The following is a 14,637-nucleotide window of genomic DNA, read 5'->3' on the forward strand; positions in this document are numbered from 1 at the left end:
CATCTACAGCCATTGCCTCTACTTAGCAGTCCTAAATCTGTAATTATAACCAAATTTTATCTTATGATAAAGATATTAACACCTTAAAAAAATAATTAAAATGCTTAATTTCTACAATTACAAGCATATAAATTTTATTTTTGAATATAAAAATTGCCTGCGACACAGATATTACCTTGTCCTAATTAGTAACTTGTATAAACTTAAAATAAAATTACTTCCTAAATCTATAAAAGTATGTATTATATAAAATAAAATGAAAATGTGCATTGCATATTAATTTTGATGCATATTAATTAACTTTCTACTGATATATGGAGCTTGTTAAATGTATTTTTCAATTAAAAAACAAATAAAAGTGTATACAAATGTATGTACAGTATTTATAGAATAAGAAGACCTTTTGCATTAGTGTAAGGTATAATTTTCTATTGATTAATGCAGTTATTTTTTTTATCTGGAGCACACCCATCCTATACCTCATAGAAGAAAACACATCCATTGTTAACTGTATAGTTTCTATGCTCCTAAATTTAATTAAAGTATCATTTAACATGTGTTTATAGGGAATTTACAGCTTGCACTAAAATAATTTATGTTAGTGTATACATAATATCATTTAAACATTAAAATTTCTTATGTTTTTTTCCATTATTTTATGGATAATTTGCATACAGCGGTGTATGATGTAATCAAAGAAAGCGTTACGTTACTCCTGTTTGGAACAAAAACAAAGCCAGCGTGTCATGTGACCGATTGCGTAATACACACGACCTGTCAGTTCTGGTGTGATGTCAGAAATTGACCTATTGCATCATTTCGTTTAAAATTTTTCAAATGTTTTACTGAAAATTGCAATTTGCAATTATTGTTTTACCTATCGAACAATCGATTTTATTAATAAAATTTGTCAGTTTTTCTATATCAACAGTCGAGGAGGAAGGAGTAAAATATGTTTTTTAAAAAAAGAAATAAACGAAAAAAAAACAAAGCTACATCTCGGGTTTCCTGTCGAATGCGCCAACCAATCACGACCTACTTCAAGGATATAAAAAGACAAGCTGCACACAGTTAACAAGCAAATTAATTTAAACTCAACCTCCAAGATGTGGTCCATTTTATACGTAGTGTCATCAGTTTTAGCTATGTCTTCTAGTCTAGACTCTTCAGATTTATGTCCAGAAGACGTAGAACCATGCACATGCGAGGGTTTCCTTACTTTTATGTACCTGAGTTGTTCGAAATTCGACAATATGAGCCAAGTGCAAAGAGTTTTAAGGACTTTCCCTTCGCCTATTGCACATTTAACCATAACGCACGACTCGATCGGATTAACGAGTGATGCTTTTCAAGATGTTTGCATCCGTAGACTCGTCTTACAACTTAAACAATTGAGTGAAATACCCGATCCTTTGTTCCTGAATCAAGCAAATTGTCTGTATTTTTTATCAATTACAGAAGGAAGCTTACAAGAAATACCTATCAACTCATTGCTACCTTTGCACGAACTTGCAACCTTAAGCATCTCTAACAACCGCATCTCGGAGGTGAAAGAATCATTACGGCAGTTAAATCTCATCACTCTAGTTTTAAATAATAACAGCTTAAGTCGTATCGATTCTAGAGCCTTTCCTCTCAATTTAAAATCTTTGAGCTTAAGCGATAATCATATTGAGAATCTCAACGGATCCTTGATTCATCTAACTCAATTGGAATGGTTAATATTATCCAACAACAATATTAAAAGCCTAAATGACGAGTTAGCCAACTTCAATAGCTTGAATATGTTGCTACTTGGAAGGAATAAGCTTGAAAATTTAGATAATTCACTACACAACTTGTCAAAATTGGAAATTTTGGACTTATCCGAAAATCGCATAACTACTTTGAATCATAATTTTATAGGATTAGATAGCTTATTCAAGCTTAATCTTTCTCGCAACTTATTAACTCAAATAAACGAAGATGAATTTGAGCCATTGATCGACTTGAAGATCTTGGATTTATCCAGAAACCAATTCAATACTTTAGGAAATTCTTTGAGGCTGTTGAAGAAATTAAGGATTCTCAATCTAAATGGAAATAACTTGGTCAAAATGGATGCCAGTTTCGATTGCCTCAACGTATTAAAAGTTCTGAATCTTTCCCATAATATAATACAGAACTTGGACTTTTTGAATCCTAATCGGACAGATCATCATCATCATCCCGAATGCCAATTTAGAAATCAAAATAGTCTGAAGATAATGGATATATCAGGTTGGTTTTGTTTTTATTTATAAGTATTTTATTAATTTTTAAAGATTAATGATTTAATATTTCTTTTATAATTACAGAAAATCCTTTAGAATGTACGCCTAGTGTAGAACCCATTGTGTTAAGATTAAAATTGAAAAATGCGATCATCGAAGGAAATCCTTGTCATTGATTTCTTCCTTGTCGTTTCTGATAATTTCCTCAGGGAATTTCAGGGCATTATTTATGATTTTGTGATATTTACATGAGAAAACTTTGCATACGATACATAAGAACTTTATTGAGTTGTATACTTCTTTCTGTGCCAAGTTTTAGTTGTCCTTGTACAGTACATGTATTATTGATTTTCTAACGGAGTTTATATTTACATATAGTCTACTTTTTTTAATTTTATTTTAATGATTTAAAATAAAAGAATATATTTTGAAAGCTACAGATGTATTCAGTTAAACATTTAAGGGTAGACATTAAGATGTGTTTTCTTTTTATTATTATTTAACACCCTAATAAGAGCTATTTTCCACGCAAAGTCCTCTTCGGGAGCCTCGACAGGTGCTCATTGTTTAAACTCTTTCCGCTTTGTGGGCACTAAGAGGGCCTCTTTTAGCAAGCCCATTATGGGTTCGGGCAGGCCCACAATGAGGGTGCCGGGTGGTGAGAAACTGGCGATGTAATACAATCATAAAGACATTCGTTCCATGCTGTCTCGTGTATCATGCGTACCATATACTATATGTTATGAATATATAACATATATAATATCATATAGTATCAACTTCGCATAACATTTCGGCAATTTAAATCAAAACTAAATAATTATTAATTAACCGGTCAGTCATTAATAAATAACTAATATATTTCGCTATTGGTTCTTAAGTATTTAAATTTAGCTTAATTAATATTAAGGAAGTTAAAACATATATCTAAACAAATCTAATGGAGTCATTAAATCTCTATTCCAGGCAAATGGCGGCCACGCGTTGACTTCATTTTTTAAACAATATTTTTTCAATTTAAATTAATAAATATGAATAAATAACATTTTAATTTTAAAATACAACAAATAAAAAAATACATTTAATACTATTACTGTTATTAAATTATAAAACATTTTAATGACACTTCGACCATTGACCTCAAACGACCGAACGCCGAAGTGACCTTAAAATACCAAATGATAAGAATATACAATATAAATTTTATATTAATAATTATTCTAGAGCAAAAATAAATAAAAATTTATAATATTAATTAAATTTTATAAAAGTTATTAATTATGATGACGTTAAATGTTTACTGTATCGGAAGAGGTAAGTCCAATCAGAGATAGAGAAATATGAGGTCACTGTTACAACCGATAAGAATTATCGTAAGAAAAGTATGTTACGCGATTGACCAATAGATTAGACCGAGAGTTGCCGGCGTGTTTACCGCGAGAAGGTGTGAGAGATACACTCTGCTCTGAAATTTAATCAAAATGCCTATTAAATGTAAGTTATTTAATACGTTATTTATTGTAAAATGCATAATATGAATCTATTTATCGTTTATTATTAAAACAATACAATATATTTTCCTCGTTCAGGTTACTTCCTTGATATTCCCTTCAAGCACCATGTTTTTGAATAAAATCATGAATTACATTGACAATTTTTACACATTTTAAGCTTATTTTATGCATCTAGATGAAGAATATTACATGAATTTTTATATTTATTCATTATATTTGATTTCATAATCATTTGATCAGTTTAAACTGGAAATTTCCTTGTTTACAAAATAATGTAGGTGCAGTTTACTAAGAATTAATGCAAGAAATTTTTCCTTTATTTAAAGGAAAATTTCCTGCTGAAACTCCTCCCGTATATTCAATTTTCATATAGTTAGTCTATGTGAAGTTGAATCTATGGAAGGAATTTGTTATTTATGTTATTAATCAATGTAAATGGCTTTGTACAAGCCCTTTACATCAGCTTACAAATGCTGGTTTTAAGCAATGCTGTAGAATAAGTATGTTCTTTTGCATTTTTACATTCTTATGTAAATAACTTTATGGAGTCTCGGCTCGGCTTATATAAATAGCAAATATTCAGTGATTTGAATGATTAAATGCTATTTTTTTTATGTCTAATGTTTTCGGAACAGAAAACCTCACATTTGAACATTTTACGGCGTTTCACAAATTTCTTCTATATTCTGATTATATAGATGTGAAATTCTTGGTGATTGAACACTTTTTTAAACAATGTGTTTATATTTAATGCTTCAGAATGAAAATACATCTTAAAACATAACTTCGATTTATGAGAGTCTACAAACCCTGGATGATCAGTAAATAATGCTGAAATTAATTATAAATAATTATCTAAAGCAGACTTTAAGAATTGTGACTTTAATTTTATTTGCAATGTTTAAACTACCAATTAGAAATTTACAATGATGGCTGAATAGCATTGGAGGTTAAGGTGTTGGCCTATTGCTCTGGGGAATCTGGGATCAAATCCAAACGGTCGGCTTCCCGGGAATTCAAGTAATTTGTTCCAAATGTTGGGCCCATCCCTTGCCATATGGCAGTCTCCATTGTGGGCTCGGTTGGAATATGGTTATGGAAAAATGGCCTCTAGTGTCCACAGGGCAGTTTAAAAAATTTCTTGATCATATTTTTAATAATAATTTTCATATATTTCTCTCTTAAAGTATGTGGTTTATTGTAATCAATTTTTCTTTATGGAATATTTAAATTAATTTTTAAAATATAAAAAATACAGTTGAGCATCGATTATTCGAAACAATTTAGGACTGGGGTTGTTCAGATAACTGATCATTTAGAAAAAAATATATTAAACACAAAACTGTACTGTGTATAATTTGTATCACACGTCTTACAAATACATATCTTACATAATGTAATACATATAAACTAGGCCTACAGTTCAGTTTGGAGGGAGGGGAAGAGTGTTGGAACACCACAGTCCTAGCAGAAATTTGAATTTACTGACTGGAACGCTTTCGGTTAAACTTAGATTCATATATTGACCGAAAGATAATTCTTTTTAATTTCTAATAAAATATTTATACATTATTGTCACTAAGAGTAACACAAAATACAGTATAATTATTGTTTAAAACTAACCTTGAATGATGAAGTTTCATTTGTCAAGTGTGTACTTTCCTGACTACTGTCTTTTGGTATAAAAGTCCATAACAGGAAAACATTAGTCAAAACTAATGGTATGGCAAGAGGATTTCTAATCTGTAGTTCAATGGTTATTATTTCTGCAAATATAACAAATTTCAAACATTTATTACAAATATAAATTTTACTTATACAATACATTAATACTAAAACTGATATTTGAAGTGAAAATAAAAAAAATAAGATGAAANATATCTTTATGCAATTTTCTTCGTACCAAATCATGTATTGCCTTATGCGATATGGTAAAGCTATCAAATGTGGTAAGCGGTATTTATGGTTATGGAGAATCACTCACTAAATTCGTTAGTTTATTTATAAGAGCCAAATAAACAGTATTTCAATAGTTGATTTATAAAAATAGCAACATTCCTAGCACAAAGAACTGTGTAACAGTTTACAGAACATAACTACTTATTTGTATTTATACAAGTATATAAATGGTTGATTTAATAAAATTTAATTTTTAATTTTAATTATATAATAATTGTTTATCAGTTTTTAATTTCTAAAATGTTACTCTGGTTCACTCTTCACTTGGAAAATTTCATGCCAGGTGTGAACTATTGGATGTTTTTAAAATTTTACATATAACATATCACTCTTATCTGAGTCTGCTCAAATAAACTGTGGATAAACTGTACTGTATTCAAACCAAATCCTTGTCGTTTTGGAAGGGTAATTTTGTCAGAATGTTATCATTTCTCCTATGTGTTTTAAAAATATAATTCTAACAATATTATTATGATTAATGTTATATTTTTTGTGTTTTTACTGGAACAGGTGGTCCCGTTGTGGAAGTTCAAGGCGATGAAATGACAAGGTAATTTATGTTTTTTTTTTTATAAGTATAATATACATACATTCATACATAAAGGATGTTTCAGTTACTGAAGCAATGAACTCAGAATTGTCCTTGGAGTTAAGCATTGATTCCTTGACAACATCCATCATTTATTTTATTATCTGTCAAAATTAACAGTATCTACAAGGTCGACAATCTATTTACTTATTTCATAATAAAATTAATTAATTTTATCATATTTTTTTTATGATAAAATCCTTACAAAACATCATATTGATTACTTTTAATGTCACAACAGTTATCTTATTCTTAATTATTATATGCTTAAATTCTTTTTTTCTGTAGTAAATATTTAAAAGATGGAGTAAATAAAAAAATATTATTTGTTTAATATTCTCTAATATTATATAATAAAACATTTGTATCAAAATAGATAAACATTAGGAAAGAATTCTGAAAAATAATCGTATTAATTACAAGTTTTGACTGTTACAAAAATATCTTTGAAAAATAATACAAAGTTTGATATAAAATAAATAATTATTTAGTGATTTACTGAACGATCCACAAAGTAATCAGTTAGTAATTTTACACTCGCAAGTATCATTAAATGGAATTAGCATTAAACGACAAATTCAAGCTCAAATTAATATTGTACTGAATAACTATTTTGCAAATTCGTCTTTAAATGTTAGCTTTAATTCAACCTAATTCAAGCTAACATCTAAAGATGAATTTGCAAAAAAGTTGTTAAAATAGCATGGCTTAGTTCAGCTAATTTATTTTAAGCTATTATCTTACTAATAATTAATAATTCGCCAATTACTATAAGTGTTCAATAAAATAATGTGTAATAAATGTGTGTATATTTTACTGATATTTTAATATTTACAAATTTTATAAACTGTTATATAATATCAATAAATAATATGTAAATATACTTAAATGAATGCTGACTAAATGTCCAAAGTTCATTTACTACAGTTAGTACTAGAGTCGGCATAGCTCGACTTGGTTCACCTATTTGGAAGTACCGAGCCGAGCAGAAGTCTTTACAGGCAAGCTGCGAGCCAAACTGTGAACTTTGACCTGACCAAAGCAGAATGAAATGGCTTCATTCGAGGCCCGTTTCAGGCTTACATTCACAGAGAAAAGAACTAGAACAAGCTGGTATTCTATATTCTATTTCCAATGTTATAATGTTTTTTAAATATCTGATATTCTCATTTCTTCTAATATCTTAAAAACATTGTGAAAGTAGAACAGAATACTCAGCTTACTCTACTTTTTTTTTTTTTTTTAAGATTTCCTTTTTTAATTTCCATAAATTTTAGATTAAAAACTTTTTGATGATGATGATTCCATAACATTAATTAATGAACAAAATAAACAACAAAATGACAAAATAAATGCCACGAAAATGTTTTAGCGGCAAGGAAACAGAAACAATCATTTGCTTAATTAATGCAAATGTTTTCTGTTATTTTACACCCTTTCTCGGGAAACCAAAATTCAAATATAAAGACAGAACGTATAAAATGATAAAATGAAGGGCAACATTTAAAATTAAAAAACCAAATCTGGTACCATACACATATCTTAAAATCTTATACAGGATGGCACGTGTTTGTCATGAGGAAAATACCGTAATTTTTGGACAGTTTGTTAGAAATAACTTGTGTTTGAAAGTTTAATAGAGGGATAGATGATGCTTGAGAAGTGTTTGATGACCTCAAACAAGCATTTAGTCACAGGTTGATAGCTCTGGATGTATTGAAAAAGGCCAAAGGAAGTATCAAATTGTTTCCTTAGGAGCCTTGATTTAAATCTCTTATACTTTGCTATATAGGGGAACCTAAAATAAAATCTCTCTCCAATGTAGAACCTTGGGACTGCAGCAGAGATGCAATGAAAGGAATTTCAGTAGAATTATTATTGACCAGTTTTATAAACACCTTCAGAATTTGATTGTGTCTGAAGGCAAAGATTTTGAAAATTATATTTTATAGTCCATTTACTACTAAATTGCATTTTTTGAATAATTTAATTTTTCCATCACACTACCCAGTAAATATTTTTATGTTTATGTTTTGCATTTTATATGACAATGTATTATGATTTAATGTTAATTAATGGGTGTCTTCTTATATATTTATTTTTAAAATGTAATAATGATTTTATTTTTCTTTTATAGAATTATTTGGGAATTAATCAAAGAAAAGTTGATTTTCCCTCATGTAGAAATGGAGCTGCATTCATTTGATTTAAGTATTCAAAACAGGGATGCGACAAATGATCAAGGTGATTTTTACTACAAGATAAATGAATAACTATTTTGCAAATTCGTCTTTAAATGTTAGCTTTAATTCAACCTAATTCAAGCTAACATCTAAAGATGAATTTGCAAAAAAGTTGTTAAAATAGCATGGCTTAGTTCAGCTAATTTATTTTAAGCTATTATCTTACTAATAATTAATAATTCGCCAATTACTATAAGTGTTCAATAAAATAATGTGTAATAAATGTGTGTATATTTTACTGATATTTTAATATTTACAAATTTTATAAACTGTTATATAATATCAATAAATAATATGTAAATATACTTAAATGAATGCTGACTAAATGTCCAAAGTTCATTTACTACAGTTAGTACTAGAGTCGGCATAGCTCGACTTGGTTCACCTATTTGGAAGTACCGAGCCGAGCAGAAGTCTTTACAGGCAAGCTGCGAGCCAAACTGTGAACTTTGACCTGACCAAAGCAGAATGAAATGGCTTCATTCGAGGCCCGTTTCAGGCTTACATTCACAGAGAAAAGAACTAGAACAAGCTGGTATTCTATATTCTATTTCCAATNTTACTTCTTAGATAATTTTGTAAATGATTTTTTTAGATGACACTTTTTAATTTATAAATTAAATTAAATACATCAATTTTGAAAATGGTCTCCCACGCTTACGGCGATCAGGTATGCGTTTAAGAAAATAGCAATAATTAAAATATTTTAAAATATAAAAACAAATTTTATTATAAAAACAAATTTAATATTTGTATTTAGTATAAAGCTACTGACTTTGTTGTACCTGGACCTGGAAAATTGGAAATTAAATATACACCAAATTCTGGTGGAGAAGTAATTCAGCATACTGTGTTTGATTTTGAAGATGGAGGTGGAGTTGCACTTGCAATGTATAATACTGACAAGGTTAGTGTCTGAGATGATTTTCTTAAATATTTATTAGATTTTTTTGAAATATTATTAAAACAAATTAATACAAATACAAAAGTATAGCATTTTATATAGGTAGGTACAAGTATATACTTGTGATAACTTAAAGGTTTTGAAATGATTTCATTGTATAAAGTATCTAAAGAATGAACTAAAAAATATCCTTTAAAGAAGAAGTGATTGTTCATCAAATTTTAAAAAATAATTTTTAAAAAGTCGTTGCGTATCTTAAATTTATCACTTAATGTAATTAGAAAATGTTTAGTGTATATTTTCAAATAATGTTTATTCATACTTATACAAAGAATCTCTTTTAATTCCATTTTGTTTATGTCCAATCAGTGGCTGAATGGATAAAGTCACTGAACATTGGTAGTTGGTTTACACCTGATTAAAAGGCTGACTGTATGGAGTATTCCAGGTTTTCTTCCCACATCTAACAACTAAATAAGGGCAAGTTTCTCTATAAAAAAATCCTGTCTGGAGGCATTTTGCCTTGGTAGATTACCCAAGTTTGCCCTTCCTTATCCCACCAATTTAATCCAATCCATTTTGTTTATGAATTAGATACCTCAATAATTAAGATTTTCTTAATTTTTTATTTTGATTCATTTGACGTTTGTGTATAATTTGATTGTTCATTATTTATTTAATTGTTTTCATTTTTATAAAATGATCAATTTTCTTTCTTATAGTAAAGATTTATCATTAGATGTCAATAATTATTTGTTATGGAGATTTATTGTTTAAATGATTGATATAATGTAAATTTTAGCATTCGAATAACAAATGTTTGACTCAATTAGCATACATTATAAATACTATTCTCAGTATTTTAGTATAAATATTGCATGCTGCTAATAAAGGTATATTTAATACTATAAAAAAAACACACATAGTTTTCTAATCTTAAAAATCTTTTCATTATTCATTATAGTTTCAATTCATTATTAATTGCTTCAGCGTAGTGTCACAATCTGCACTGATAAGTGATCGTGCATCCTGATGACCTTGCCAGTATCTTAATGATGAAATTATAATTTGTTTTTGCAATTATTTGAACAGTCTTCTAAACAATGATTAGAATATTCACTTAGATGATGATTACAGCATTTAATTTTGAATGTAGAATTTATATTCAATATTTTCTACTCATTAAATCTTTAAAAGATAAAATTACAATATAACTGCATTTGATTTTAGAAAGTTTTTCTTCCCAAACACAGCAATGATATTTTATCAGTTATGTCCTATTTTAAATTACAGCATTTAATAAATATTAATTTAATAATTTATGATTTTAAATTAAAAACAATAAACTTTTTTACAGTCTATTACAGATTTTGCATATAGTTCATTCGAATATGCACTTAGCGTTAATTATCCATTATATCTCAGGTAAGTTTACTGTACATAAATATTAAATGTATCCTAATTATATTCATAAATACTAAATTGTTTAGTTTAAAATCTTAAACTTTTGAATTATATAAAGCCTTATAAAAAGTATAATTTATTTATATATTAATATTTCAGTACGAAAAACACGATTTTGAAAAAATACGACGGTCGATTTAAAGATATTTTCCAAGAAATTTATGATAAGTAAGTTGTTATTATTTTTTAAATAAAAGCTTCAAAATAAATTTAATTAGTGTTTTAAATATATGTGTATTTTCTGTTTTTTTTTTTTTTTTTAGAGAATATAAGCAAAAGTTTGAATCTAAGGGTATTTGGTACGAGCATCGTCTGATTGATGACATGGTTGCTCAAGCATTAAAATCCGAAGGAGGATTTGTTTGGGCATGTAAAAATTATGATGGAGATGTTCAGTCTGATTCTGTGGCCCAAGGTAACACATTTTTGGTATTTTACATTTATATAAATTTTTAATTTGGCATATTGTTGTGTGAATATTGCTATGTCAATGCTTGTTGCACTTAATATGTTAGAAACCCAAATACAGTACATTTATTGCATGTAATTTTGTTGGTTACAATGAATATATGAACAAAAAAATAATGAATACAATGATATAGAGTGAGTCAAGACACAAAAAAAACTCATTGTCAACTCTAACTTCCTTTCCAAACATGATTGGAATGTCTGTTAAGTGTTAAAGGTCACAGTAGGGAAGTAAAAGTACAGCCTTATATACAGTTTTTACTGGAATAGAACAAATAGAATCCACATGTACAAACTTTGACATGTTAAGAGTATAGAAGAATCCAAAATGATACATCACATCACAAAATTCTACGTTGCTTTCCAATTAAATAGAGCACCAGTAATAAAGTATCAGTGTGATTTTACAGTTTAGTTTATAAAATATAAAGATTAATTCCTTTGTTGAATAATACTTCTATAATGAGTGAATTAAAATCATGAAATAAATTTCAAAGATTATAAAGGAAATTTTTTAAACATAAATTAATTAATTAGAACTTTATATTTTAAAATTATTTTATATACATTAATTTAAAATGCATCAAATTTTATGGTTAGTTGTTAATAAAATTTTTATATATTCTACAGTATTAATTTTTTGTCTCATTGTTCTTATTAAAGGTTACGGCTCTCTTGGAATGATGACGAGTGTCTTAATTTGTCCCGATGGAAAAACGATAGAAGCAGAAGCTGCTCACGGCACTGTTACACGTCATTATAGAATGCATCAACAGGGAAAAGAAACTTCAACTAATCCAATAGGTAAAATTGTCATATAATTTTTTACATGTGTATTTTTGCAAAGATAAATATTTAAGTGTGTCTGGTGAGGCAACGATTGCCCTGTCCAACTTCACCGAAATAGCGACTTTTGAGACACCCTGCAAAAGACAAATCAACATTGTTTAAACTAATTTAATTTTTTAAATTACAAATAAACAATTAATTTCAAGTTACAATACCTGTATATACAAATTAAACATTAGATAAAATATTACAGAATACATTATTAGAAATTTTGTTGTTATTTTGAAACAAACTTAACTCCTTTTTGCCCTGTGGGTGCTAAGAGTGCCTTTTTCTTCCCCATACCCATTGTAAGTTTGGCCATGCCCAGAATGGTAATGAATGGTTGGGCTCATGAAAAATTCTTATGGGGTCACTGTCTTGGATTTGATCTTTGGTCTTCATAACAATAACTTTAACTGTGTCAGCATTATTGAAATTATATTTTTTTAATTGATTATCTTTTAATGATGTATGTTTGTGATGATAAAACTTTTTAAATTACAAAATAATAATTGTCTAAATTAATGTAATATTTATAACATGTAGGTAATTTTAAACATTCTTGGAGAAATATGTTGATCATCACTCATTGCTATAACCTTACATAATCTTGGTTAGTTTAAATTTCAATTCATATTTTTAAGTAATGTTGACGAATATTACTTCTTAGATAATTTTGTAAATGATTTTTTTAGATGACACTTTTTAATTTATAAATTAAATTAAATACATCAATTTTGAAAATGGTCTCCCAGTATTTGTTTCATACATTGATTAATATTAGTGCTGTTATCTTAAAAATATGTATGCACATTATTTTAAAACAATTACAAAAAACAAATATTAAATTCTACTCTATTTATTGTTACAAGGACATTTATAATCATTCATCATTGCATTGATAATATAAAAAGTTGCATTGCTTAAAAATACATGTTATTTTCCCACTTTAGTAATTTAAAATGATCCTATAATTTTTTTTTTTTTAGCTTCAATTTTTGCATGGACAAGAGGTTTGGCTCACAGGGCAAAGCTGGATAAATGTCCTGCTTTAGCAAATTTTTCGAAAGCTTTAGAAGCTGTCTGTGTCGAAACCATAGAGAGCGGATTCATGACAAAAGACTTGGCCATATGTATTAAAGGAATGAGCAGGTACGTGCTGCAAATATGAATTAAATTCTTGATTTATTTTCCGATTTCTGTATGATTTCTACATTTTCGAATATTCCAGTGTAACTCGAGAAGATTATTTGAACACCTTTGAATTCTTGGACAAATTGGCCGAGAACCTAAATAAAAAGCTAGGAATGTGACTGGATGATTGCGTCTCTAGCAAACTGTGATGCTTTTATATCTTTATGCAATTTTCTTCGTACCAAATCATGTATTGCCTTATGCGATATGGTAAAGCTATCAAATGTGGTAAGCGGTATTTATGGTTATGGAGAATCACTCACTAAATTCGTTAGTTTATTTATAAGAGCCAAATAAACAGTATTTCAATAGTTGATTTATAAAAATAGCAACATTCCTAGCACAAAGAACTGTGTAACAGTTTACAGAACATAACTACTTATTTGTATTTATACAAGTATATAAATGGTTGATTTAATAAAATTTAATTTTTAATTTTAATTATATAATAATTGTTTATCAGTTTTTAATTTCTAAAATGTTACTCTGGTTCACTCTTCACTTGGAAAATTTCATGCCAGGTGTGAACTATTGGATGTTTTTAAAATTTTACATATAACATATCACTCTTATCTGAGTCTGCTCAAATAAACTGTGGATAAACTGTACTGTATTCAAACCAAATCCTTGTCGTTTTCCAGGGGTAATTTTGTCAGAATGTTATCATTTCTCCTATGTGGTACAGTACCACAGTACAAGATTAGATACAACTTGTAAGACCGAATTCAGGCAGACTCTTCTTACACCATATTATGTCTGGCCGATCAAAGAAGGTGTTATTTGTAACAATGTGAGAAGAACCTGTCTGAACACAGCCTCACAGGTAAAGTAGAGGCCATATAGAAGGCTACAGATATTGATTCAATAAAGCATTTGATACTACAGTTCATTTGAAACCTTCCACAAAAAAAAAATGTAAAAACTAATTTAACACATTCTTCACATAATATCCATTAGAATAATATTTTTATTGTTTTTAAGAAAAAATCAAAGATGATTGATCGTGATACTACATATAACAGTAAAAGATTTTTTCATTTTCCATGAGTTTGGTCGACACTTCATCCTCAAAATTCATAAATATCGTGTATCCAAATTTGGTCTGCCATTCTAAAAGACGTCAAAAAACAATTAGAGTAAAATTTGTCAATAATTATGTAATAATAAAAAATAATACTTGCTTCTGCCAACGATATTTGGTGGTGGAGTTTTTGTTTTT

The 14,637-nt window shown here is 28.1% G+C and overlaps 2 protein-coding genes and 1 long non-coding RNA gene across 3 annotated transcripts; all 3 read left to right on the forward strand.

The window, feature by feature from the left end:
• Window positions 1-1,056: 1,056 nt before the first annotated feature.
• LOC111618517 (leucine-rich repeat-containing protein 40-like) lies at window positions 1,057-2,659 on the forward strand. Its single transcript, XM_023360059.1, has 2 exons — window positions 1,057-2,259; window positions 2,337-2,659. The coding sequence occupies exons 1-2, from the start codon at window positions 1,107-1,109 to the stop codon at window positions 2,426-2,428; spliced, it is 1,245 nt and encodes a 414-aa protein (XP_023215827.1). The 5' UTR covers window positions 1,057-1,106; the 3' UTR covers window positions 2,429-2,659.
• A 910-nt stretch (window positions 2,660-3,569) lies between these two features.
• Window positions 3,570-8,546, forward strand: LOC111618521. The gene is made up of 3 exons (XR_002755587.1): window positions 3,570-3,746; window positions 6,236-6,275; window positions 8,452-8,546. It is a non-coding gene; the product is annotated as an uncharacterized LOC111618521 (long non-coding RNA).
• A 659-nt stretch (window positions 8,547-9,205) lies between these two features.
• LOC111618519 (isocitrate dehydrogenase [NADP] cytoplasmic-like) lies at window positions 9,206-13,860 on the forward strand. Its single transcript, XM_023360060.1, has 8 exons — window positions 9,206-9,227; window positions 9,318-9,464; window positions 10,819-10,886; window positions 11,025-11,093; window positions 11,189-11,340; window positions 12,057-12,197; window positions 13,214-13,376; window positions 13,456-13,860. The coding sequence occupies exons 2-8, from the start codon at window positions 9,447-9,449 to the stop codon at window positions 13,535-13,537; spliced, it is 693 nt and encodes a 230-aa protein (XP_023215828.1). The 5' UTR covers window positions 9,206-9,227; window positions 9,318-9,446; the 3' UTR covers window positions 13,538-13,860.
• Window positions 13,861-14,637: the final 777 nt, after the last annotated feature.

Source organism: Centruroides sculpturatus, unplaced genomic scaffold (genome assembly GCF_000671375.1).
Source record: "Centruroides sculpturatus isolate CEXI.00-Female unplaced genomic scaffold, Cexi_2.0 scaffold156, whole genome shotgun sequence".
Taxonomy (NCBI): Eukaryota; Metazoa; Arthropoda; class Arachnida; order Scorpiones; family Buthidae; genus Centruroides; species Centruroides sculpturatus.

Bases quoted from the DNA above. Each gene is read 5' to 3' on its own strand.
- LOC111618517 (XM_023360059.1), top strand. From the start codon at position 1,107: ATGTGGTCCATTTTATACGTAGTGTCATCAGTTTTAGCTATGTCTTCT. The intron at 2,260-2,336 runs GTTGGTTTTGTT...TTATAATTACAG, and splicing joins GAAGATAATGGATATATCAG to AAAATCCTTTAGAATGTACG.
- LOC111618519 (XM_023360060.1), top strand. The intron at 11,094-11,188 runs GTAAGTTGTTAT...TTTTTTTTTTAG, and splicing joins TTCCAAGAAATTTATGATAA to AGAATATAAGCAAAAGTTTG. The intron at 13,377-13,455 runs GTACGTGCTGCA...CGAATATTCCAG, and splicing joins TGTATTAAAGGAATGAGCAG to TGTAACTCGAGAAGATTATT.